At 47.3% G+C, this 27,994-nt stretch overlaps 1 protein-coding gene across 11 annotated transcripts in view; it reads right to left on the bottom strand.

Annotated features, from left to right (window-relative positions):
• srcin1a (SRC kinase signaling inhibitor 1a) overlaps positions 1-27,994 on the bottom strand; it is a 95,549-nt gene that overhangs the window by 57,366 nt on the left and 10,189 nt on the right. The window contains exon 1 of one of the 11 annotated variants that reach the window (XM_068578282.1): positions 4,750-5,169. The exons of the other annotated variants lie outside the window; for them this stretch is intronic. Within the exon in view, the coding sequence (XP_068434383.1) occupies positions 4,750-4,774 (25 nt within the window). The 5' untranslated portion in view covers positions 4,775-5,169. Of the gene's footprint in view, positions 1-4,749; positions 5,170-27,994 lie in introns of those variants that run through there. 11 annotated transcript variants of the gene reach the window in all.

Below are 27,994 nucleotides of genomic sequence, written 5' to 3'. Positions count from 1 at the left end.
GCTGTTGGGAGGAAGGAGATGGAGTGAGGAGAGAGGAAACTTAAAGAAGAAGAGGGCGCCGGGGCCAGATGAATGATGGGAGAAGAGGCAGCAGAGTGGAGGAAGCCAGGGGTTTTTTTTGCGAGGTGTCCCTCCAACCACCGTTTGTCACCAAAGAGACTCATTAGTGATTGTTGAGCGAGCGTCTGGTTATAAATAGGCTTCGGAGCGTGTGTTTGACAGGAGGGAGTCGAGGATTCGACGGCGGGACATTAATCTCAGCAGAGAACTCCCCAGAAGACGGACGGCTCAACAAACAGACGGATCCCCCCTCCAAAAAAAAAACAAGCACAATACTTTATCAGTCCATCTACTGCCGCTCTTGTCTCCGTCCTGCACCCGACGCTCACGCCAAAATGGCCTCGAGTTAATCTTCGGGGGAAAAAAGCACGTCTTGTTTTTAACTTTTCAAAAGATAAACCTCCCCTCCATTATGTCTTTTTTTTTTTTTTCATCCGCAATCCTTTTCTCCCTCCCTCTCCTCCTTCTGAATGCGGAGCTCTTCATGCTTCGCCGAGCGCTTTTTGAGATATTTCCAGTTCCTGCCTTAAAGCTTGTCGGGCACTCACGGCATGTTCTCCAACTTTCTTTGTCTCTTTCACTTTTTTTGCTCTGCTCTTATTCGCATGCCTTAAAGAAGCAACACTCTCCCTGCCTTTAATTAGAAAAACAAAGCGTTCCCCCCTCCCCTCTCCTTTCTCCTCTCCAGCTGACATCTGGGTTATTTTCGGGGTTTTTCTGACCTGCTGCTCCCCCCTCCGGCCAGTTTGCAGCAGATGTGCACAAACAATCCATTTTTTCTCCATCTGTGGACGGCGCCTCCGGCTCTACGGCGTCGCCCGTCGTGCCGCCACGACGCACGGACTATTTCCAGTGTCCCTCGCCATCAGTAGGTATCCTCCGTCGCCCAGGTGTGCCCTCCTGCTGACCTCAGCGTGGCCCCCGCCACCCCCGCCGTGGATCATCGAGACATAAAGCTGTCGCTGAGCCCCGGAGGACTGATGAAGGAGGCTGAGAGTCACGGCTCAATCAAGGCCCTGAAGCCGTCGGCCAGAAGCTGCTTTTAACTGACCGGATCATTAATAATGACCGGTTTAATGATTCTGTCTCAGCCCTCACTGCCACCTCATCTGATTTCCCCCGGTGACATAATCCATACAGACATACATATTTATAATTTTTTCAAACATTTATAACACGATTTAACTGCAGATAGATTGGATAAAGATCCTTGATACTTAGCTAGAATCGATATTTGTCGAATACGTAGCGATGTAGCACATAACGTATGTGAAAAATAAACCTGCGAGTAATTAACACCCGATTCTGCAGCTCTCCTCGGGTTAATGCATCTTGGGCGGGGAGTTTCGGCTCATTGTTTAGCTGTCCGGCAGCAATTTCACTGTTTTTGGTTCACCCTCAGCGCGTCGTTTTCTGCAACAGCGTTCGGCAAGGAAGCTCTAAGAAGCCACTGAACATGACAAGCGCCACGCAGCAGAGAGATACCGTTGACTAGCTGGCGGACATAGTGGAGCATTTAGCGGCAAAATGAGCCAAATATTGAACCTCGGGAGCCGGTGGAGACCAAAACTGGAACTAAAAGAGAGTATTGGACCAGAAACACGACTCCAAGTGAGCGATAGTGTCGGTTATTAGTCAGTCTGCATCATCAGCGCTACAGAGACCAATGTGGGGAAGAAATATTCTGCTGACTGACAGCGAGTCATGGCACACATTTTACTGCATTTAATGTTTTTATGTATTCCCTCACATCACAAATAAGATAACTGAGACTACAAGTAGAGGCACACAGGACAAAAGACATGAAAACACATGCCAAAGTATTGTATTTTTTAGTTCTCAGAGTACAGTATTTTGTTGGTTTGAAAATATCCGGGGATTTGTGTGTTTTTGCTGTAATTCTTTGGATGATAGTTTTAATTATTAAGGATTATTTTCAGAGGAAAACGTTCGCGCTCCACAAATAATCTAAATTCTAATAGTGTTCCAGTTTGAGAAAAGGTTTGTTTTGCTTTGAGGCGTTTTTTATACACTCGACATTGAGATGACGACGTTCATCTTTTTTTATGTGGCGTAATGTTCAGCAGCTTATAGAAAACAAATCCTCGCGTGGGTTCATGGACACGACGTCAGGAGGGTGAAATAGCGATATGAAGAGTTTCTTTTCGCCGAATACATAAGAACAGTGTGTGTGTGTTGGCAGTTTTACAAAAATAGCCATTTCTGATGGATTTGAACTATAACTTGAGCGCTTATGGGGGGAACACACACAGAGCGAACACCGGAGGTCAAGTATTCATGTCGTTCCAATGCGAGTAGAAAATATATCAAAGGGAAAACATCACTTCAAGGGTAAGATGGAGCTCTCAGAAATACTGCCACAGCTCCTCATCGTCTCCCCTCTCGCTTCACGACCAATTTCACCCTCGCGTCTCGCTTCATCTTCCTCCGTGGAAGTGACAGAGAGCGAGTACCCGGAGATTGGAGTTCGGCCGTGGAGAGAAAAAAAAAAAAAAACGAGGCCGAGCGAAGATGCAAAGTCTCTTAATGTGAACACGTACTCGTTACCAACACAAACGACAATGTTTAGTGGACAACATTCTAGCTTTTGGGATTTGACAGCATGTGTTGAGAAGTTATCTAAAAGGTCATTTCCCCTAAAAATATTTGTGAAGGAAAATTCCAGCTAACTCAATCAGGAAATTGTGGTTTTCTGAAGAGTGTTGGTCGGGTATAAGCCATCAAATTAACCAACAACGAAAAGATTGTGAACTACCGTGCTGAAGTCAATGTTTACTGTTGGATGAAAGTAAGTAAGGAAAATGTTGTGAAGTGAGAAAGCTTCCTCACACACACCTACAGATCATCTATGATCCATCACAAGGCATACGAGCATCTCCTCCAAAACAAATCGCAGCACAAAGACAAGTGTCAGCCGCTCACTTTTGATCTCCCGCCGCTTATTCTCCGGCTGCCACGAATCCTTTAAACTCATTTTGTGGAGACAACACAGAGTGTAGGCGGGTTAAGAGAAGGGGTGGATGAAGAGAGTCGTTTACGCGGGGAGAGTTCGCCTTGTTTTAATCTCTGCTGATGCTGCTTTGCTATGTGCACCTCTTGCGCTTGTGTGTGTGTGTGTGTGAACCCAGCATCCCCCTGGCATTGATTTTAAATGCACACACGCACGAGCTCACGCACACACACATATTAACTCCCTATTCAGTGCTGTGATCGAACGGAGGGCGTGATGAATAAATAAGGGTTTAAGCTCTGGAGGTTCCCTTGACTAATTAACGTGAGGGGAGAAAAGATTCTTCTTGGGAAGAAACAATACAAGAGAGCAAGAGACGGCCAAGCAGTAATTCAAGGATCACTGGACCAACTTCATACGAGCACACTGGAAATATATATATATATATATATATATATATATATATATATATATATATATATATATATATATATATATACACACACACACACACACACAGTGCATCCTGATTTGCGATTCGGTGCCGTGAAGGGAGAGACACAAGAGGGGAGGAGAGGTGTTGGCCTCCATTGACTCAAACCCTGTGGGCTAATGAGACCTCAAACACACAGGCGCACACAAAAAGCACCCGTACACACACCCATTACTGTCATATCGATGTGTCGGAGTGTGAAGGCGGGCGTGTTCGCATCTCACCACAGTGCTTCCTCGCCTTCCTCGAGGTTCTCATGCAGGGATATCTAGCGAGAGAAAATCCCGGTCGCTTGTCAGTGTCCTTGTCGCTCTGTAAGCGTTGTGGTCACCCCGACAACACACACACGCACACACACAGACACACACAAACGCCACACACAACAGCGCTGTCACCAAGGTAATTGGAGTGGTATAATTATGAGGAATAACCAGTCTCGCTGGCCCAGCTGTGCTGCTTACATCATCCAACTAGTTCCCTCAGATCCCTGTCACTAAATATGAGCCGACAGCAGAGGGGCGGGGAAATGGAAATAGTTGGAAAACAGGGGCAGCAACACTTGGTGAGGGATTTTTTTTCCTCCTATTTTTTGACATATTGGCATCTCCTTGGAAACTGACGCGTTCGGTATACGACGTGTGGCAGGAGAAGCTCGACAGTGAATCCAAAAAAGCATCAAAAGTATTTTTTTTTTCGCTCCCGCTCGCAAAACATGCAAATATGAAGCGGCGTGGCAGCGGGAGAGGCAACAATAGAAATCAAGTGAACTAAAAGTGACTGGCTACAAATGGCTTAAAAAGTCCCGGAGGGGCGCCCGGGAAAAGCCGTGACAAGAGTTTGTGAAGAAACTTGTCACCAATGAGGCGGTGGCAGCAGCAGCAGCAGCAGCAGCAGCAGCAGCAGCAACAGCAGCTTGAGTCCTGGAGGAGCCACGAGCACCACAGCCTTTGAACATACAGGAGGCAGCAGAAAGCAGACAGCAGGGCTACGTGACTCTAATGACAACAAACCACACACACACAGAGTCCCAGAATGCTGCACGTTATCAAGATTAACAAATATCCATGTAAATGCACCATCTAAAAGGATAGCGTTTAAAACAAAGTGAGACGGGGAGAAGGGAGAGATTTTTTAAAAATGCTGTAAAAAAAAAACAAGACAAACATGAAAAGGACTGGGTCACACAAACGAGACGAGGGAGGAGGGGACCACTCCAATCGCCCACCTGAGGGTTTCCCAGCATTCTCCATCCGCGCTCCTCGCTCTCTTTTATCGCCTAGGTCACTCCATCCATCCACCCATGTCCTCAATTCAATGCCCAGTCGTCGCCAAACTCACTGGGACGCTCGGCTGTGGCGGTAGATTGTGTACAAATCAAAGAGAGAGGGGATGGCAGGGAGGGACAAAAGGATTGGGAACGAGGAGGAGGAGGAGTGTGGGCTGGCGAGGGAGGGAGAGAAAGCACGAGCGAGAGAGCAAAGTGAGCCTGCCAGTTCTGAACCTCGTCTCTTTCCTCTCGTTCTGATTGTGTGTCTCCGGCCTCTCCGTTTCCCTCATTACGTCCGACCGAACGGTCGCGCCAAGCTAGCGGGGAGGCGGGAAGAGGAAACGCAGGCTCGCAGCGGCCTTTCGAAAACACCTGCCTTCTGCCCGGGCCGTGACTGCTGACCCGTGTGCGCTGGTCGCGTGCTGGAGGCCGCGGGGTCAAGCAGGAGTGTGTATGCGTGCGACTCTCCTGTCAGCCGGCCAGCGCCGCAGGTTACTGGCGCTTTACCAGCACCTCCGCTCCCTGCCTGCATCCACTCCACTCCCCCCGTCCTCAGCTCATAATCCTCGCCTCCTCCCCTTTTCTCTTCTCAACATGACCTGAGAAAGAGTCTTTAGATTTAATTTCCATCTCTGAAATCTATACAGGAACTCTATAGAGCCCACGGGAATAGTAAAGATTGTCAATCGCTGCATTTCGAGCCGCTAAAATAAAAAGAGCTCAGAAGAAGCGGTGTGTACACACACACACACACACACACACACACTTTCCTTGGGGTGCTTCTCCGCTCAGATGAAGATAGCCAATCAGGGGCTGAGGAGGGCGAGAGGAGCTGTGCTGGTAATTAACACCAGTGGACCCGGGCTCAGGTCCACATCAACATTCAGCAAATTAAACAGAAACACTGAGCAACAACCTCGGTGAAAATCGGAAGGTGTGGGGAAGGCGAGGGCTTCGCTTTCTGCTCTTCTGCGTTATCGATGATGTTTAATTAGCGCGTGTTGGAGTCAGTCCGCAGCTGCACCTGAGAGGCCTTTCATAACACGCGGGGTCCAGGCAGCCCCTCGAGGCGAAGACCCTCCAGAAAGCGTAGCGAGGAACGAGTGAGTTTGGGTTTAGAGCTTCACTTAACGCTCAAGTCATCAATATTGGAAGATTATGAAAAGCGTGAATGGGAAAATATACATGGAATCTGACTGTGTTTTTCATATAATAAATATTTTATGTTGGCATATGTATGCAACGTCTCATAAAATATGAATGTTCAGGGCAATAAACAAACCGATCCAACTTTAGTAAGACAAACTCGTCACATCTGTAAAATATATTATTTAATATTTAATTTAACTAATTAGCTCATTTTTATTAAAGAAAAAAAAACAAAAACACAACGATCAAAGAAGCAATCCAATGAAAGGATTTCATAGCAACATTACGGAGAAAGTCCTTGAGGCCTGATAAACAAGTTGAATGCATTTTCTTGGTCATACATCGGTCAACAGTATTTTTAGTAGCTTGCAGTCCTCTTAATGAACTATGTTGACTCATTATTTTACATGTAGACACCAGCCGACAACCTCCGGTTCTGTACTTCTCACCTAATTTATTCCCTCAGTAAACATTGTAAACATGAGTTTATGTCTCAATCTCTAGTTTCAAGTCTTCTTCAATACAGCGTGATGTTCATTTAATAAATTATGCTCCACATGGAGTCAAATAAACCATACAGTAAATGATGCTACCTTGTGATTGACAGGTTGCCACTACACCCAGAGCCTCTCCTCCTCAGTCCAAATATGGTCACAAATCAAAGATGGCGACGGCCAAAACGCCGAGCTAAAGGCTTCGAAGCATCAGTCTACAAACCAACGAGGGACGTCCACGTCTTATAAGCAGTCTGTTGTTAGCACCCCCGCGTTGCCTGACTGCACATGCGTGATACAAACAGAACAGGGAGCGCCTCATTACTTCATGGAGCCACTCGTGTCGATCAAAACGTCTTCCATGTGGATACAAAGAGGATCACGCTCAACTTCTAACAACTCACCGTCACTCCTTTGAACAATGCTTCTTCTTTTTTTTTTTTCACACCGTCGTTAAAAACAAGATCTATCATTAGCTGAGTGAGTGTGCGTGCGTGTGAGACAAAGACCCACACGACACTGTCACTGTACAGCCGCCTGAAGAGCAGAGGATGTCACCCGCAGACATCTCACCCGATGCAGAGCTGCACCCGCTGAGCTGTGCCAGGCTAACAATGGCCACATAGGGCTCGACAACTGCTGAACATGACGATTTACTACCCGACAGAGTGTGAACACACACACAAACACACACACACACACACACACACACACACGCACAACCCTTTTAACTATTAACTCCATGCACATGTACGTGTGTTGGTGGGAATGCAAGCTACGTGTGAGCATAAGCGACACACAGAGAGCCTGTTGTTGAGCTAACGCAGGGAGCTAATGCCTCGCAAGGACAAGTAAACAATGAGCAAACAAAACAGCGTATCCTCCACCTTTGAAAAACAACCCTCTACCCACCAAGCAATTTAGCACCTGCAAATACATACGGATGAGATATTAATGGCTTAGTACGTCCTCTTTGACCTTTTAATTATTCTGATTTGTGTACAGAGCAAGCGTGCGCTAATTGCATTAGCATCTCTGCAGGTTTACTTAATGTTCCAGGAGAGGGGGGATTACGATTCAGTGAACAGATAGGATAACACTTGCGTCTTTTTTGTGTGTGTGTGCACCGAATGATCCGCCGCGAGTGCGAGTTGCTGTTTGTGTGTGTGTTGCATTAAATCATGTGAGATTTATTAGCTCAGTTACCACTAGTCAAACTCTCTGACGTGCAATTATGCCCTATCAGCAAATAAATGATTTGGCCATTACAGGCCATAATTGGTTATGGAACAAAGGGTACAATATATTGTCCGTCTCTTCGCAGCTGTTAAACACCCTGTCCTGCTCCTTGCTGCTTGCATTACCGGATAACTCTACTTGCCCCCTGTTTGCCCCCTCTTCCTATTCCCCACTTCCTCCTCTGCTTCCTCTGAGCATTTCCCTGGAGAGGGCCGATGCCTCCTTCTTCCCCTTTATCTTCAGAGCGAGGCATCTGGAAAACAGGTTCTGTCTCCGCCTCTCTCGATCCCATTCAATCATCCCGATGTTTATTCGGCTCTCCGCCCCCTTTTTCCGATGTCCCTCCACCTCGCTTTCTCCCTCCTCCTGTCCCACCCGCCTTCCCTTCATGCCCGCCACGTCTCGGCATCGCTTATCACAGGCCCCGCATCTCTCCGTTCCTATCTATCTCTCTCCAATTGTTTTTCCTCCCCACCATCTTGCCTCTTGACGCCTTTTCCTCTTACATTTCCTCTCTGCCTCAGAGTGTTTTTTGGGCTGTAAGGCGCCGTCCCATTTGTATTGTCAGAGGATGGCGGATGCGGAGACGAGCCCCTCTCACGCTACACAGTACCTCCCATCATACAGTAAATGGTGGAGGAAAGCTGGAGGGTGTTTACAGAATGTGCAGGATTGTGGCGGTACAGTAAGTGGTGACTATTACAAGGAGTTTAATTGAGTCTAATGTCACCCGTCCTCCTAATCCCACTGGACTGCTTTGCGCTTGTTTACTGTGGATTCGATCGATAACATGTTTTCCATTACTTTCCTCATCACATACTTGAACAGGGAATGTTTTTTTTTATGTACACGGGTCCAGTTCAGGTCGCAGGTCCATGAACCAGTGAGCATTACTGTCAAAAACAAAAGCGCCCATCTTCGACTACCTTCAACGGGTTTGCTTGTTATTCTCTGCTCTCACAACAGATACTACTCTCTCTCTCTTTCGCTTTCTCTCGTCTCTCTGACAATGCAAGTAAGAAGCGAAGTGACTACAATCCTCCATCATGTGTGTTGTTTATAACTGAGACGGTTGTTTTTGATTCAGATACTTATTCATGGTATCAATACTGACTATGCAGTGAAAAACAAGGGCGCTTCATCATTAATGCAACATCCCAAAAAGTCCAATATTGCCATAAAGCAGATTCATGCAACATTCAACAGTGATCTAAGGGACAATTAGTGGAAAGCCACCACCGCATGAACACTGGGGAATCTTCTGTCGACAAGTTTATGTTGTTTCACGCTATAGATGGTGATATTAAACAAACCCAAATACAAGAACGCCAAATGAATGTGCGCTTTATTTCCTCCCTTTTGTTATACAACTCGTCTCCTGACTGTGCACAAACTGCAGCACAGTTCAAACTTGAAACCCTGCGTTCCAGTAGACTTGGGTTTAGTTTGCTGGTCTGTTCAAAAGTTTGTTTGAATGCCCAATTTAAAGACAAAACTACTCCCGGATTCAGAGCCAACTGCCTGTCTAACAGGGCCTGAAATCCAAACATCAGGGGCGAAGCACAGAGGAGCTGAAATGCGGGTGAGGGTGAATCCTGTCTGGCTACGGGCTAAGTAGGAGTCCGTCAGCCTGATGCCGAAAGTTTCTCCCACACTGCAGCTAATTAACGCTTCATTCCGCTTCAGAAACCTCAGCGCTACTGACTTCAACTGGACCATCTTGAGATAAGACAGAGAGGGCGAGAGCGAGAGAGAGAGACTGTAATGTCCACACAGCAAAAAACAAGTGACCTTTCAGGCCAGATCTCATTTTGACACATCGCGTAAGCAGTCGGTCCCACGCAGAGACACAAGAGTTGGCGGAAGAGAGATAAAGTCAGTATCTCTGTGTGAGAAAGTTGGCTGAGGAAGAAGCGCCTGTCTCATTATACCCCCTCGGCTTGACCACACGGGACATCTCTCTCTCTCTCCCGGCGGTGCCGAGCTACGTTGAGCCGATAAGAAACCGGATTTTTGAACGTGCGGTCGCTGACAAAATGGAGGAGCGCCTCGACAGAAGTGCAAAGGGGAGCGTCAAGAGAGGGGACGAACGGATTTGCTGAGTAAACGGCTACGATGCTAATCATGACGCTAACAGTAATGAACAGCCAGGGAGGTCCAGATTGCCTCATTTAAGGACACTTGAGTATCGCTTATGTAATATCTCTGACGCAATCACAAAGGATGTGAGTCAAGGAGACGTAACGGTGCGTACTGAAGACAAAAGGCTCTTTTTCCTGACTTTCTTCTACCGTGTAAGAATTCACAAAACATCCCAAAACATTAAAGAAACAACTCCACCTTTGTGTTGTCGAAATGCTTGACCTGAGGTCTGCACCCGGGTAGCTGCCGATGCGAGCGCCGGAGAAAAAACCGACACGGAGTCGAGGCGGCGCACAAAATCAGGAGAAATTCAAAAATGTGTTTCCCCGAGTTTCGGCCTCTTTTGATCCTCAGCTGGAGGCGGACTGCGAGAATGAACACCGGCGACCCTGAACAACCTTCGCTGGGATTTGCCAGACATACACCCGGCTATCCACACACCATTATCGTCGCCTTGGGTTCGGCCCCTTTTACACACTACAAGCCTGGGACTCGCGCTCACCTCTTCTGTTCCCACACCCCCCAATGACTTTGTACCTCGTCTATATTTTACATTAATCTTATTTTTATCCCTCCTCGCTCCCGATACCAGGTTTTAAATCCCTCCCTTCCCCTCGGTACCTCTCGGCGGTGTTGTTGACTGTACTGTGGCCCACACTGCAGTACTCCAGCGATATTGGGGGTGCTATAACTCAGTATTATGTGATCAGCAGCCGCAGCACCTTGTGACAAACGTCCCGAGTCAGCCCGGGCGTCAATGAGTCAGCCGCGCTGAGAGACTGTGATGAGAACCGGCTTCTGAAACGCTTTTGTATTTCTGTTTTTTTTTTTCAAAATTCTTTTTCTCCATGCTTGGGTGTTGAATGTGCGTCAGTCGGTGTTTGACGCCGTGTGGGTGAGTTTCTCCATCGGTGACGAGTCGGCGCGCCGCAGAGCAGCATTAACATTAAATGTGATCAGTCCTCCAGGAATCCAAAACAGACAGCGGAGCCTTGTTGGGATGTTAGCCTTTTAAAAATGGAACAATGTAGGAACGTTAGTGAATCACAGCGCTGTCTGTTTATTCTGATCTCACTGTGGGAAATTCCTGACAGCTTTTCCTCTCACTTAACTAAAAGGGCTTCTGCAGCAGGAACGAACCGAAAGCAAACGAGGGAAGACATCTCGCGCGGCGCTTGCCATTGCTCCCTCTAGTACGGAGCCAAGAGTAATAAGGTTTTTGTTTATTAGCGCTTCCTAGTGCACCGCTCTCCGAGAGGCAGGCGAACAGCAGCTGTTGGAGGATTTGGATACAACGCAGCGTGTGAACAACACCGAGCACATTAGTTGATCCTGGTTTGCATCGTTGAGGGAATCGATCAGGACGTGGAAGGACGGCCGCCTCAGATTCACCCCCCTCGTATGCTTCAGTTTCAGCTTTTTTTGTCTGAGCAAGTCTTCAAGGAAGACTCTAAAGACTTGTCATGATGTTCTGCAGCAGAGAGACTAATCCCGCAACAACACACAAAACTAAATCTGTATCCAACATTCACCCAAACCCGCCAAGACCTTTTTTAGATAAGCACTATTTTTACTTCCTTTTTTATGTCTCTACACAACCGATACTTATTCAAAGTTTTTCTACAGCAGGAGGCCTCCCAAGCACCAGCGTCTTACAATACAGCAAGTCCTTTTGCAGCATTGACTATTCAGAAAATATTCCACTAATAGAGAATGAAAAGGTGGGGTTGGAGGGGAATACAAATGAGCTGCTGATTATGCACCAGAGTCCCTTTAAGTAAGTGAAAAACAAACTGTTAAACGAAAGAGTGTTTGCACTGCAAATGATGTTTTTAAAATACAATGTTCACAGGGCTCTGTGTGACTTCTATAGACAGCCTTTTTAAACTCCTTAACAAACACTAATACATTGCTCGGTGTTACTCTTTGAATCATAATGAGCCATTACTATGCTGTGTATAATAAAAAGAAACCCTATACACACCCATACAAAAGCCCACTATTGTTACATAGACTCCCAAATATAGACAAGGCTTTACATTAATCATGTCGCGGTGCTACGTCAGCAGTTCGGTGAAGCTGCCCTCTCAAGGTCTATCCATCAATCCTCCGTCCCTGATGTCCGCCCGGTTCTGTGACGAGGAGGAAGCCAGTCTTCATCCTTTCAAAAAACAAACACTAAAAGCTCGCCCAGATCGAGCCGGCATTGTTTGTTTTATACAATTCTCACAGCGTGGATGAGCGAGAGAGCTTTTTCTTTGCCGTTTACTGAGAGAGTATTTGTCACAAATCCTGCACAAAAACCACAAATAAGCATTCAAACATTAATTATGTAGATTTTGTTACATAAAAAAAGGACTAAAGAAAAACCTCACATCCAAATTAGCATCAACGAGGTTCGGAGAGAGAAAGAAGAGAAAGAAGAGTGAGAGAGGGGGGGCCCACAAGGAGCGCAGTGTTCTGCGACGTCCTAAGCAGCTGTTTAAAGACTGTTGGATGGCGCGCACACGGCGCCCCTGGCACAGCGGATGAATTAGTATTCAGCGCTGGATAACAAAGACTCAGTGAGGTCTGAAGGAGATCCAAAAGGAGTAGGCCGGCTCTTTCATCGGGAAGCCGGACAGGACTGTGTGACATATCGATCGGCTATTGGCTACGCGGCACTGCACTGTGGGCTCCATGGCGGCCGCGGCTTCACTCTGTCACTCCCACTTTTCAGCTGTTAATTTGCGGTTGTCTGGATCTTAACATTCTGCCCTGCACTCTGGCAGCCATCACATTCGAGAGAGGACCACTACATCAAACCGCTGCTTTGACGACAGGAATCTTAACTACTTTTTTGTGGGTGTGAGGGGGGAGAGATATAGCACAGCTCAAATCCACACTAAGGATTTTGAGCGCGAATGTGTGTGTGTGTGTCTTCACGTTGAAATATGTCCTTCTGCGTTGCCCTCAATGCACCTCTCCTGCTCTGATATAATTATTAAACACATTCATCATTGCTTTACCCTACACCCGGATATCAATGTGCTGCATTATTGTATTTAAGAGGCTTTGTGGCTCCAGCAAGCAGCTCTTTAACGGTTCTCCTCAACCTTATCAGTGTAAATCCAGATGTCCTTGTCAGAAAGAAAGTGCGGTTCTGCTGACAATAAAGGCGCCGGTTTTTTACACACTGTAAAAGTAACGCTTCCCTTTCAGTCTTTTGTCCGCGCAGATGTTGACTTGGATATACAGTGTGCAGAGAAAAGAGACTGGATCACTGACGAAGCCACTAATTGGCTATTTAATTGGCTGCAGTTAGAGACTTTGGTATCAAACAGCAAGTTGAAATATCAGCAGTAATGAGCTGTCGTATCTGTAAAAATGTAGAATGCCGTATACGTGAGGGGATCGAGGTTATCACAGGGGGGCAAGTGGAGGGAGAGGACGAGATAACACGGTGGGAAAGTAGTCTGATGCTGGTGAAACGGAGGCGCAGACAACCGAATCACCACTTGTGTACTCGATACGAGAAACTTTTCTCATCCTGCTCGGCCTCTGAGGGCATGAATGTGTGTTTTATGGAGGGGTTTATGTTCTGCTCTCTGTGCTCAACAGGCCAGCGCCGGGTCTACCGGGGCTCCTTGATGGAATTTAATTTGGGCTCTTCATTCATGACTCCGTGTCAAGCGTCAAAACACCCACAACAGTGCACCTGCAAAATATGAGTCACAAAAGAATGAGTGTTGGCTATTAAGACAAAACAGGCTTGAACAACAAGGTAGTTAGTGTTCAATTATGTGGGATTTGGGCGTCGTGAGCAGCTCAAAACAACATTTAGCTCTGCAGGGAAATACCTCATCAGGAAACTAAACCTAATGCAGAAACAGGGCTTTTATCACTCAATCGCAAAGGAGCACAAGCTTCATCCATGTCATATTCTGCATATTTTCATCATACACATCGAGGCAGGAGGTTGTTCTCCCTTTCAGTTTCAGTATGTTTGCATTCAAACATGAGGATGAAGCCTCAATAAAGTAGTCCTTTTAACCACAACCCTCAGTAAACCTTAACTACATCATGTTTGTGCCTTCCTTTCAGTCATTCAGGGAACAAGGACAAACTACTTACTATGTTATGTCATTTGGAGGACAAATAATCAGAAAAGGGCTGAGGATAGAAACATGTATTACTAGGGATTATTGAGGGAGTGATAATTTAGTTTTCAGCTACTCAAGAGGCAGCCACAGGCTGCAAAACAGCAACTCTGGCCGGTATCGTGAGTGTGTTTGTGTGTGTGCGTGTGGACTCGCAGGTCAGGTCTTATGCCGCAGAAAGTGTGTGAGTGTGGGCGGAGTCTGTCTGTGGAGCCGATGGCGAGCTGCAAGTACAGCCATCTGGGAGATAAATCTGGATCGTCCTCACTGCAGCAGAGTGCAGCTTGCAATTAAGAACAGACAAAAGAAAAGTTTTTTTCAGATTTCTAACGCTGCAGGTTTTTTTTTGTTGTCCGTGAACAAAATGAGCTAAATTAGAAGCACAACGATCTCCCACTGCCAAAACAAGACAAGTTTGCTTTTGTCACTGCAGTTGTTACGGTGCTCTCTGGAGTCGACACAGAGACACAGAAAGGTCTGCTCTGCATAGGAGACATCAGAGGTTCAACCAGCTGCTCCGCCATGGATCTGCCAATGGGACTGGCCGGGTTGAATGCCAAATACTATGATAACTACCGCCGTCAAGTTGCATACGTGTTCCAGCTGCCCGCCATGAAGAACGACTAAAGGTTCCCCATGTAGCATTGCTTTTTTATGCATTTCCATCGAGCAACAAGTGAGGGCAACATGTCAAGAAATCTTTTTTAAGAAGATCTCATGCATTGTTTTGCTTAAGAAACAATCTTTGCTCTTTTAGATCTGCTTACCCTGTCTCAGGCACAAAAAGGTTAATGCACCTCGATCATGCTTTTCATCTGTAAGTGTCATGGAAGTAGACAGATACACAACTGAAGCCTCTCATCCTGTTATTCCTAAACAGCAACGCAAAGTGCCCCCTCCTCCCCCCCGCTCTTAACAGGTGGGTACAGAACAAGTAATCCTGGCCTCTGTCGAGGGAGACGTGTGGATTTATTACTTTAAGCCTCGCAGATCCAAGAGAAACTCGCAGCCTTTACCTAAAAACCCTGCTTTCAGCCTGAGCCTAGCCCTGGAATAGAGCTAATGATTTGCCTTAAGCCTAAACCGCCCATCGTGAACCTGCGTAGTTTAAGAGAGGCGCGATGCAAATTGTGTTTGACTCGTCGAATGAATCCTGTGTCACTGATCCAAACTGAAACAACACAGTCGATTCGTTCATTCAGTTTGAAAAAAAAACCTTTGCGCCTCGACATGAGTCCCCATTTAGAGCGGATTCTAGTGTAATGTGTTGTCTGTTTCAAGCGGACAATGAGAGCTCGAGAAAATCTCCTGGCAGCTGTCAAGGTTCATCGTCCTTTAGCCATTCTAGACCCTTCAGTGAGTCACACCTAATGGACTCCAATCAAATGATGCCATCTATCCTGGTTAATCCTCCTCTCTGGTGCCAGGATTCCTCATCCGTCTCCATGAACCACATTGGTCTCCACGGGACCCTGATATTCACTTCAGACAGGTAAACAGGCCGATCGGGTTTCAGCAAACAGGAGATCTGATCCCCCCGGTTGCTGCAGATGAGTTATTGCCATGGAGCTGACACCTAAGAGATTCATGCATGTGATTAGGGCGTCCTCTGTGCGTGTGTCTACGTGAGAGTGTGTGTGTGTTTTCACCTGGAACGCCGACGCGGGTATAATCATCTCCCGATTCTCCAGGTCACAAGAAACGGCTCGACATTTGCTTTTGTTTGTCTCTTCTACTCGACTGCACATCAGTGTCGCTGGCAGAAGAAATTAGGGAGCATGCAGAGTGTGCTGGGTGTTAATAACGACCGAGCGAGGGGAAGAGACGCAGGGGAGGGGGCGAGCCACTTAGCGCGTTTGAAAAGAGACGGAGACGGATTCAAAAGGAAGGTTTGTAAATGGGAAAGCGACAGATTTGTGAAATTCCAACAACAAAAAAAGGATGAAGATGTGAATAGTGAGGGAGAGAATTGAGGGAAACAGGGAGGCGAGGATGAGTCTGAGCGCGGCCGCCGTCGCGGGTCGACGGTCTTGAAATAGAGTGGGGGCGTGCGCCCTTGTCATCTCGACATCGCGATGATGACGGCACCCCGTAGTGAACCGCAGAAGGACTGCAAGTCCAGGTTATTAAAGCGTGAACGAGACAAATGAGACAGCGAGTAAACACCGAGAAGACCCGGTTCCAAAAGTCCAAGGAAGAGACAACTCTTTGCCGGCTCTCCTGGCTCAGTGTTGTGATCTTATTAGTAAGTGTGTGTGTGTGTGTGTGTGTGTGTGTGTGTGTGTGTGTGTGTGTGTGTGTGTGTGTGCACGTCTGCTTTCAGGGATGCGCGAGTGTGAATGTGTCACAGGGAGGACGGACGAGGAGACACCCATGGGAGAAACGTCCAATCCTGTCGTCCTGCTAAAGGGAGAAGCACTCTTGTCCTCTTCCTCTCAATCAAACCCTCCTCTCTCTCCCTCTCCCCTTCCCCCTCCCTCCCAGCACTCTCCTTTCCCTTTTTTTTTTGTGTCCGAGTGGTGATAATGGCAGGCTGTCCGTCACGCGAGGTCTGACCCAGATTCACTGGGTGAGGAGGAGGACGGTGAGCGGTGGCGATGGGGGGGGGATATCTCAGCCCCCTTCACCCATGGGCCCCATCCTCCACAATCATGACAGCTCGCCTTCCCAGACGAGGCGCAGCGAGTGGGAGAGAGAGCGAAAGCCAAGGGCACGGTCTAGCCGGTCGTGTCTCTTCGGCATGTACGCTACCTGCGGAGGGAAAAAGACTGAAGAAAGAAACAGCGGCAACCAAGCTCATTAAGCCGGTAACTCGCGGTAGGGGTGCTGACTTATTCATGGCCGGCTCGGCGGAACAAAGGCCACTGAGACGTAGTTAACTGGTGTGTGTGTGTGTGTGTGTCAGGCGAGAAACCACCGAACACTGTCGTCCGCAGTCAAATGTGATCCTGGATCAAGAGTGCCAACCTCTGTGCCAATCAGAGAGACTCCCGTGTGGCCCTGCCTACACCTTGCTGCATGGATACAGCCACTAAGGGAGGGGAGAGGAAGAGCGCGGCGCTGAGAAGAAACGGCGGGGAAGGAAGGAGGATGGGTGGAGGCACGGATGGGATATGGAAAAAAGACTCGAGAGGTGAAAAAAAAACTGCCAAATGGGAAAAAATAACACACATCTTTCTTAATCCTGGATCCAACATTTAGCTGAGAAGCTACATTTGATTTGGCTCCAGGATGTTAACAGCTGGCTGACCACAGCCACTGCAATTTGTCCTGTGTCTGCACCAAAATGTCCTGGCAGTACATCCGATGCTCGTCGCCAGATATTTCCAACCTGGGACCAATAAGATTTGACCGTCCGACCTCGCCGTCCCCCTGCAAGCCCACGCTGCCGGCGTTGACTTTAAAAAAAAAAGCGGGGAAGGAAAGAGGCTGAGCTTGTGTTTAGCCGTGACCCCGATTCAGCATCCGCACAGCCACTTAAGAGGGATTATCACGTTGGTCATGGCGAAGAGGACGAGAGGGATCGCTGACGTAACCTTCTACATCTACCTGGTTGCTCTCGCGGGGGATGAAACGGCCACGATGGACAAAGTTATGCAGTCATTTCGACGCAAAAACGCAGGTGGCGGTCAAACATGTGATGACAAAAATGCAGCCGCGGAGACAAATCATGCAGGACAGCAATTATTGTGAGATTTCGGCTTAAAAAATCAAGCTCAAATCTACGATAATCAAACCTACTGATTTTTAGCTGAACTCTAAACATTACAGAGACAGAGTCGCCCCAAAGAACTGAAGGCTCTCCGTCTGGATGAAAGGTCCCAAATCAGTGAAGGATTCAACCTGTTTTCAAGGCAAGGGACGGGGTTTTGCCTTACATAATATTCATATCATGCTCCTAGTTTTAATTGCTTTATCCATCCCTTGTGGTGCGGCATACTAAATTGCATTCATGAGCCTTTTACCAACCCGGGGGCACCAGTCACCGTGTACAGTAGGCTGCTGGTGTAAAGTGCTTTTGTTCACTCCTTTAAATAAAAGAAAAGAGGACGGTATTACTTTTCAATTTGTCCTTTAAACTGAACAATAATGGGATGGTGAGATGGAGAACGAGAGCGACAGCGCGATGATTCAATGCAGGAAAAAGGGGTCCGTCTCTCTCTCTCCCTCCCTCTCGCTCGGTGTGAATACTCTCCTCCACGGAGGTACTCTCACTCTCTCTCTCCCCACCTCTCTCTCTCTCTCTCTCACTCGCTCTGTCCTTCACACGTCCTTGCGTGACGGTGCAACTGCAGTGTGCTTCACCGTTTCTGTGGGAGGTCTCTCTGGGATCCCAGTGTGTGGGAGAGGACTTCTGCATGCCTCTCCATCTATCTGTCGCTTATCTCAATCATGCACACTCCTGCCGTCCCTCCCACTGTCTCCCAATATCTCTCTCTCTCTCTCTCTCTCTCTCTCTCTCTCTCTCTCCCTCTCACACTCTCTCGCTGCTGTCACGCACTGGAAAATATCACTCTTTCATTTAGCTCTGCCCTGCTTCGCTTTGTTTTCCTCGAACAAAGGGACATTTCTCAGCCTGTCAGGCGGAAGATGACTGACAGGGAGTCGAGGCATTCGTTGCCTAATTCCTCTCAAATCTCTTTTGAAAAGGAATCCAGGTAGGTATAGAGAGAGAGACACCCGACGTCTCGAAGCCGCCTTGTCATGGAAATCCGAGTTGTTTCAATCACCATGAAAAGTGCTGTCACCTAAGTGGCAGGTGGGTTACTCAGGTTAACGTGAGAAGATTTGTTCCCCCTCTCGAGGTATATCCTCTCCCGCCAACCTTCTCGGCGACACGAATACATCATTTCATTTAAATCGTCGGCGATCGTTGAGGTGAGCTGACAAAAGTGCGGGGCTAAGTTCTTGCTGTTTAAATCTTCAAGCTGATAACCATGATTAATGATTGCCATAATCACCATCGCACAAATCAGGATTGCCACACACACACACACACACACACAAAGAGAGAGACTTTTTTCCATCCCAGCCGATAGCTGCAGAGTTTCTCCTGATTGAGAGTGCTACAGTGCCAGAACTAATTAACAGCATTTGATTGTCTTGCCGCAGAGGTGGAAGTCATTACCATCACATTTCCCTGTGTATGCAGAATATAGTGGTTAAACCCCGAGCAGATGTTCGCCCTGGGAATGCACTGTGGGTGAGCTTAATTCACATCTATATTACGATCGTATGGGAAAAAAGAAAAGTGTGGCATCAACGCCGCCGCTGATCCCAAAGAGACTGGATGCAGAGAGGAAGTGACATTTGTTCCGCCTTTTTCTCGGACAATAGTTAGCTGCCTCGCAATCGATTCCCCCTTTTTCCACTAGATATCTGACTCACTTCGAAGTCTTTTGAACATTTTGAAAATGGGATCGAGCCGGATAATTAGCCTTCCTGCCTGTATGAAGTCCTGGCGTGTGATAGGGAGGGAGCCGGACGGGGACTTTAAAAAAGGGAGAGGGGGGAAACAGAAAGTTTTACCCTTTCCCCCGTTCCTTCTCCTATGATCAATGACAGCTCGGATTTCCACAGCATGTCCTCCGTCCACCCTTTACCCAAAGCCTAGTGGACATCAAATGGGCTCCATGGCACACACAGAAAGCTGCCAGAGTATAAAAGACCAAAGCTATTTAAACACACACACACACACACACACACACACACACACAGTAATGACAAAGACAGAGCGGGATATGAATACAAGAGCAAAGAGAATCCCAAAACTGTTTCACATTGCTGTGTGAAATGTTCTCTCAGGCTCCACTTGGCAGACAAAGTAGGTCTAAATGATTTATGAGCGGCAACAAAGCTTGCCAGTTGTTTGTTTTAGATAAATGCTACACAAAGCAAAAACTAACAACTCTGGTGATGGCAGGCAGAGAAAGATGAAAGTTTTTGGCCCAAAAAAAAGAAAAAAGAAGAAGAAAGAGCACCTCGTTTTCATGAGCTCCACACATTTCCATTTTGGGGAGCGGTCCAAAGTTCAAACCTGGAGGCTGAGCAAAACATTGGCGCAGATCGAGGTTTCTGTAGCGGCGTAACAGATTTAGAAAAGGGAGCGTTTGAAAAAAAAAAGAAAAAAAGTGATTGACGTCGAATTTGAAGTGGGATGGACACCCTGCTTACCTCCTGCGGCTGGCTCGCCGTGTCCCAGCACCAACACCTGGCCGACCGCCCGCCCATCAGGTAGGAACACCTGGTAGTCCTCACCAAACATCCCCTCCCCCTGCACCGCCAGCAAACACCCTCTGTCCATCCGCTCGGCAGCTCAGCAGCTCGGCACAGCCAAACCTCTGGCTGAGCCAAGAAAGTGATGCAATGCACTGTACTCTACTGTATTGGTAGCGCGCCGCCGCCGTTCTCCCACGGTGGCATCACGCCTCGATGACTATGTTCATAAGACACACTGGGGTTTGGAGAGGAGCGGATGAAACGGTGAACACGCACAATGGGAGAGCTCCACTAACAGCCGATCTTCCTCACACACACACACACAGACTCACGCCACTATACATCCTCTCAACATCTGCGCGCTCTCTATCAGCCGGCATGCTTATTCACAGCCGGCATTGGAGACGAGGTGCTCGGGGCCGCAGGAGCACTTCCCTTCTCCTTTCCTCTGCACCCCCCCTCCCCCTCCCCTCCACCCTCACACCCCCTCCCCCTTGATCTCCCTCTTTCCATCCTTCCCATTCTCCGTCTGAAAGGTTTCTGTGAAAGGGCCCGAGATGAAAGGCTGCCCTCAATGGGAGCGTGATTGCAGAGACAGCGCTGGCGGCCCAAGGTGCCACCAGAATTGCTCCACTCAGAGGCGCTCCGCCCCGCGAAGATGCCCCGCCGCCATTGTCCACAGTCGGTGCGCGTGCGACATCAGAAGGATGCTGAGGTTAACGGTCTCTTTTCCTGCACAGATTCATATTCCGGCGGCGTGCCGACAGCGTTTGTACACGGGGAGATCACATAAATATGAACGCCATATCGTGTGGAGGTGATGTAATGAGCAACGAAGCACAATGCGATCCGTACCAACGTACAGACACACACACCTGCTGCATTATACCTGGTGGTTTCTGAGACAATGGAATTAGTGTCGGCACATTTACACAAACACACAGTCGAGCATGCACACACGCGCACTGTTTTTTTTAAAAATCGCCGCTCTTCTAATCTGCTAATCTGAAGGCCTAGGGACCGTCACAGAGAGCCGGACACAAAAACGTCTGCTCATGTGAGGACGAGTCCTTTGAGAGAACGCAGGACGAACCAGACGACGGCTACGAGACCGACAAGACTGCCAAGAGGATGAGACACATTGTCTGAAAACAGCCAGAACCCCCAGACAGTAAAAAGAAAATCTATATCCACCTCTCTCTGTGGTGAGAGCAAACGTTCGAAGAGAAATCAAGAATCACTTTAGCTTTTGTGGCAGAAGCCACCGAAAAAAGTAGAGTTTGAAATCAATGCGGAGGGCGCTGGGATCTGCTCAGTGTTTGGCACTTTGGCACAGATGACACGCAAATCACACAAGAAATGTATCTGGAAGATTTATGTCACTTCTTGTTATTATTATAACTTTAACGAGTGGCCTTTTTTTTTCTCTCAGCAACACTAAATCTCACTCTCTTGGTTTTTGCTCGGCTTGATGTGAGCCGTCTATCTCTGGATGTTCTCAGAGATTTTTCCCCGACACACACACACACACACACACATACACACATACACTGACAAGCAGAGAGAAAAATATCGAGGAGCGAGGATTTAATTATATCTTTGTAGTCATCCGCAACAGAACCACACGGATGAGAGTCCTCCTCAAAATGGCCTGCGCACAATAACAGCGCGCCGGCGTCTGCTCTAATAATAAGCGCTGCTGCAGATCGATAATGCAGAGTGATGTCGCCGTGATGTCAGAACGAACCAGGGTGAGAAGCAAACAAATTTAAAAATCTGCCGAAGATGCGACAGCGATTAAAAATCAATCGGACGTGAGTGAAATGAATTGACCGGCGTGTTTCTGTCGTGAGACAGGAGCTGTGGCGTGTAGAGAAGTATGTTTTTTTCCAGGAGCGCGTTGAAGCACCGAACTATCCCCGGCTTTGCTGTGTGTGGCAACACACACACATGCACAAAATGGCTCCAGCGAAAACACTGCTGTCAAATCTACAGAAAGACAGACAGTTACTCCTCTTAATCTCAAAGATAATATGCAAACACACACGGAGAAATAACTGCAAAAACCTATTCACATATTTGAGAGGAAACAGAGGATTTTCAACACAATTAGACAAAATGCCTCTCTCGTCTCCTATCCATCACAAAATTGCCCCCAATTTTTTCTCCAGCTCCAGTCCAATTAAAGTGATTATGTGTCAGAAGGAAGCGCAATATGATGATCACGATAATGACAGTGAAAAACCAGACGTGACGGTGTGAACGAGGCCCAGGTGCAAAGAGAGACCCGGGAGGCTGCAGCCCAAAGCGGAGGGTTTGGCACACGAGAGCCGGGGATGTGTTAGCGTACGGGGGTGTGGAGGGAATAAAAGCCGACCCTTACACTCGCAGAGACAGTACTACGCCCTCGATGCAAAAATGAGACACAGCGGAGTCACGGACCAACGTCTCTTAGTTGCTCTTCGGCTGATTTACAGCAGAAGCTGGCGCCGGCGGCTCCCGTTTGAGTGGTCTGCAGGGTTTGAACCGGGGCGAGACGTTAATTCATGCACAGCGCAAAGTTAACCGTATGCTCGGAGAGCAGACGTCCCCTTTGAAACCAGCAGCAGATCAATCACCTGTCTCCAGGGCCGAAGATATTGATTATTTTCAATATTGTTTAAATCTGTCGGCCTTTAAAATGCAGTTCTGAGATTCACAAATCACAATTTCTTAGACCCCAGTTACAAGCTCTTCCTTTGCTGATATTCATATTTTAAAGAATTGTAGCTGAGATATATGCTAAGTGCAACATTTACCATTAAAGAAAAACTTGTGTCCTCTAGTGGAGAAAAATTTTATGGTAGCGCTACTTTAGATGAGACTACATTACCTCAAATATATATTTTCTGTTGTGAAATTGTTTTTTACTTATCAGGTAATATAAACATAGATATGATATGTCGTGATTAATAATTCTGATCATAAAGGGACCATTTATAGGCCGCTGTGAAGTCTTAAACCCATTGATGCTTCATTTATATTGAAATGAAACAGAAAACCTCCTACTTAAGACGGTGAAACCAGCAAATGTTCAGAATCGTGATGATGAATTGATGAACAAAATGATATTCTTTGACTGACTCAATGATTTATTATCTAATCATTGCAGAATAATCAAATCAAAGTGTGAAAACTTTGAGCAAAGAGGCGAATACAATTGCTCAGACCTTAAAATCCTTGTATGCTTCATTTAGAATAGAAAAGATGGATATTTACAATACTTTACTAAATGTAGGCCTTAGAGACAACAGACTAATAAATGGCCAGAGCAATATACCAACCAATATTTCCATCAGTCCCTGCCTCAAAAAGCTGCCTCTCCTTGACACGTATTGACCACAAAGTGACAGAAAGCATCACTTTTGCCTCACTGATTTCCCGACACGACATACCGTTCTTTATACATCAGCGGCTCGGTGCCTGCGTGTGCTGCTCCCCCCAAACTCCCTACAGACTCCACCATCTTGCGGCACTGGGAACGCTGCCGATTGCTTATCCCGGCTTAGGGCGGTAAAAATGCACATTATAAGTGCGCTCGGCTCGCATCTCGATTCAAGTAACTGTTTCGACAACAGCCATTTTAAACTCCATTAGCGCGCCGCTGAATTTACACTCCGGATTCGGCCGGAGGGATGCATTTCTTCCTCTGCTGAGATTTCCCCTGCACCCTGCTGCACAAAGTGCAACGTGCCGACACCCATAAGGCCGGGCGTTCAGAGGGCGTGGCGCCAGGCGGGAGCGCGGCACGCGGCACATTTTGCGATGCAAGGACGTGGAAAAAGTTACAAAAGGCCACACAACGACAGAGCGTCCCTGAACTCCTCCGCCAAACACCCACCAACAGAGCGGAGGGAGGCAGAAATCGATACCGACTCATGCTACGCCCGGGCCGGAATCAGGTATGTTCGACCGTGAAGACGAAACAAGAAAAAGGGAGGGAGGGAGGGAGAGAGCAAAAGGAGGAGACGAGGAGAGGAAGAGAGCGATGAGGCACTTTTTGAAGGCCAACGCTGCTCCCTATTGTTATTAGACAGCTCCCTAGCCTCCCTCCACTGCACAGCGCCGATGTTCTCTCCGCCCGTGACCTTCTTCTGTTAGATCTTGTTGCACTCTCTTCCCAAACAACTAATCTATTGAAGAGCGCCAGCAGCCGAAATGATTAATCTCTTCTAATCTGCTGCGCATATTGCGTTCAATCACGTCCGCGATAGACGCAAGTGACCGCGCGGCGGCGCGCAAAGTTCGAAAAGGTTCAATTAAGTCTGGAACAAATGGGGGAATCAGAGAAGTTGAAGCGTTCCGCTTTGGCATTTTCCCGCGACGCTTCTGTTAGTCGTGAGAGTCGAGAGAGACGTGCAGGTGACCAACATCCCCGAGGGCTGAGTGACACCTAAAGGGCACAGCTTGGCTTCTGCAAGACATCTGCAGCGCGTCTCATTAGTATTCAGCTATGAATCATTCACAGCCGGCTGTCGTTATCAGCAGAAGAAGGGGAACACACGACGACCCACACACTCGCACGCAAAAAAAAAAAAAAGTACACAAGAAAAATGTTCAAATGAAAATCTCCACAATTACGGATAGTAGATGTGTCCGTGTGCTACAGCTGAAAACAGCTAATCAATCAGCGGGAAGTTAAATAATATCGGCCATTTTTCATGCAAAAAATGCCAAAGCAACACTGGTTTCAGTTTAGTCAATTTGGAGATTGGCTGCTTTCTCCTATTTTACATAATTATAGATTAAAGATCTTTTTGGTTCTGGGTCACAATGGGCTCTTGGAAATTGGGATCGTAATTTGTTCCCCATTTAATGACAGTTGTGGGACTGAATGATTATATATCTCAAGATTTTTGTGATTGATTTTAAAACTATCTGTCAATTATTTCCTCGATAAAACTATTTTTGTCTATTGAACATTAAAAGAATTGTAAAAATCTCGATTGCAACTTCTTTGAGCAGAAGGTGACGTCTGCAGCAGCAACTAACCGTTCATTTGATTATTGATTAATCAATTATTTTTTTCTCAAAGATAGTGAAAAGGGTCCATCGCTATATTCTAAGATTATGTCTTCAAATGTCTGATTTGGTCTGACCATTAGTCTAAAATCCAAACATATTCTCTGTAATATAATGGAAAGCAAGAAAAAGCACCAAATGGTCACAAAGGAAGCTGAAATGTTTGGCATTGTCGAAAAATAACTGATTAATCGTTGCAGCCCTCGTCTTCAGGCGGCTTTTTTAGTCCAACCAACAAGCATTCATAATAATATATTCATCAGATCTCTTATCATTTAGGAGAGCAGACAGCAACACACTGGAGAGCAACAAAGAAACATTTAACGGTCTTTTGTTTGCCGACACCAGGTGAGACCTCGCTCCTGCGGAAGCACATCCGCATGCAGCGCAACAGTTTGTGGAAAATGTGCTTGTACACCAAACCACGACAGACTACTAATGCAGGAAGGATCAACTTCAGATGACATCCCTCTATCGCTCCATCCCTCCATCTCTCCGTGTGTTTTTGTGCACACGCTCAGGGGAGATCGTGAAAACTACAAAAAAGGCGCTTTGTGTCCTCGGCATTTCACCGCCGTCCTTGACATTGATCGCCTATATAGGCTTACACTTTACTAACAAGAGCCGCGGCGACAACAACAGGCCGGTCAATGATAACGCAGCGAGCTAAAACCCATTTGTCGATTTGTGCCGGCCTCGGCGTGGAGTCAGCGTTTATCCACCGCGTCACATCTCAAGTCCTCTGAGGGCGCCGTTCACTTTGAGGCGCGACTACAGGGGATGCGTTTACGTGCCGATAGCTGCAAGATGCAAGTGAGCCGAAGAATATCATCGTTGTTTCATTGTACACAATGTACACAGACACACACACACTTACGTGAACACACGTAATTATCTTTTCTCCGAGCAACACTTCAAACTGTATCCACGGGTGATTTTCTCCGCTCCAAATGTGTTTTTTTTCCGCTGTTCTCACAGTTGCACTCGACACAAGAACGCAGAGACGGTGGGAGAGAAACAAAGTAAGCAGTTGTTTAATTTCAAAGGCAACACCGGGGAAGACTCGAAGCAATAAGAAAGGAGTCCACCGTGGCTCCTGCGAGCTTTTCCTGGCATTTTCCACAGCGTGTCTTCATGAAACCAGCGAAATACAAACGACCCCAAGACGCATTAATAATTCTACGTAGATATGAATATTTGAAGCTTTGTTTGTTGCCGGTGAAACTAAAATGAGCTGATGCCGAGACACTGCCTGCACAACCTGAAGAGGCATCAGATATGGGCGGGCGGGGGGGAGTGATTTAGGGAAATAAATGGATAATAAATACCGTATACAATATTTTTTATAAACACTGACTTATCTCTGACACCCGGCACCGTTTCCATTTAGAAAATGACTTCTCTGCACGGATAGATTACTGAACAGGCCTGCAAAGTGTCAGAGAGAGAGAGCTGCAAAGCGACACAAACAGATGAATCAGCAAGGCCGATATTAGGAAGTTATGTAAATATAGAAACCAAAGTACAGAAATACCAAAGCCATTTTTGAATCCGAGCAAACAAAGTTGTCGAGTAAACTGTAAAATGTCCGGCATCAGATTTAGATGCTCAAATTTCCACGTTGCTATCTGCCTGCAGGAACCCTGCATCAGTCGGCTTGTATAAATTAACAACCACAACCACTTTTACATGCCCTGTTGTATCATAATCTGCACCATAATTCTCGGCAATATCCAACTCAAATAGACAAATACTCCATTTCGGTCTGAGAGACAGACAACGACCCATCTGTGTACGCTCCTCCATCTTCAGAGCATCTGTTTGGCCGTGGTCGGGTCGGCAGTGGGCCGCGATGGACGAGACCCATGCTGCCAAAAACCCTGCAGCTCTGCAGCAATCAGAGCAACGTCCCCGACGCCATCTAGGAGGTGGAGCTGATGTTGCACTGTGACGGCCTTTGGCACCCTGGTGTGCCAAGAGATAGGGCGGGGGGGGAGGAGAGAAAGCTGCAACGCTGGACCGATAGCCATCCCCACGGTTCCCGGCCAAGCAAGAAACACATCTGCCAAACGGAAAGGAGCCGACAGAAGGAGCCAAAACTACCGCGGCAGCCGCTCTGCACGGAGGAATAATGGCCACTACCTCCACAAGAACAAAAAAATAAAGGCAGGCAAATACACAGATAAACACGGCAATGTGCATTGGCATGCATCCACAGAGCGGCAGAGGCCAAGATCGCTGTACTGTGTCCCCAAACTCCTCCAGCGAGACGAGCTGCGTGATGTCACGGCTGGGTGCTGCAACATGGACGCGCAATGAGGTGAATACATTAGTGAACGTGGGCACAAGATAGCATGAGTCTACAGCGTCAGAGAGTGGGACGGTGTGTTTTTAGTGGACAAAACATACGGAGTGACTGCAGAGTTTAAGCGCTTGTGTGTACATGCGATGATGTGAATTCAGCGCCATTAAGCGAAGCGTCGAGCTAAAAACAGAGAGCCAAAGCACGCGCGCAGGTGCCAGCGTCGTGATCTTTTTTTTGTAATGTATGCAGGATCTAGCATTTACACAGCCTTTAACCCCAGAGCCTCACTTCTCATAATCAGGTTAGCGCTCGCTGCCGGTCTGCTTCCTCACAGCGACTTCACAGACTCGACAACCGGCTCCCGTTTCCTTAGTAACTGTGGGAGAAAAATGGAGGGCTTGATGGACGGAGGTGCTTTTCTTCTTGTGTGTGTGCATGCATTGATTTCTAATTGA

Source organism: Clinocottus analis, unplaced genomic scaffold, assembly GCF_023055335.1.
Source record: "Clinocottus analis isolate CAN_PGR_092001 unplaced genomic scaffold, fCliAna1.0.p SCAF_16, whole genome shotgun sequence".
Lineage (NCBI taxonomy): Eukaryota > Metazoa > Chordata > Actinopteri > Perciformes > Cottidae > Clinocottus > Clinocottus analis.
Note: the sequence above shows the minus strand (reverse complement) of the source record. Positions and strands in the feature narration are given on the sequence as shown.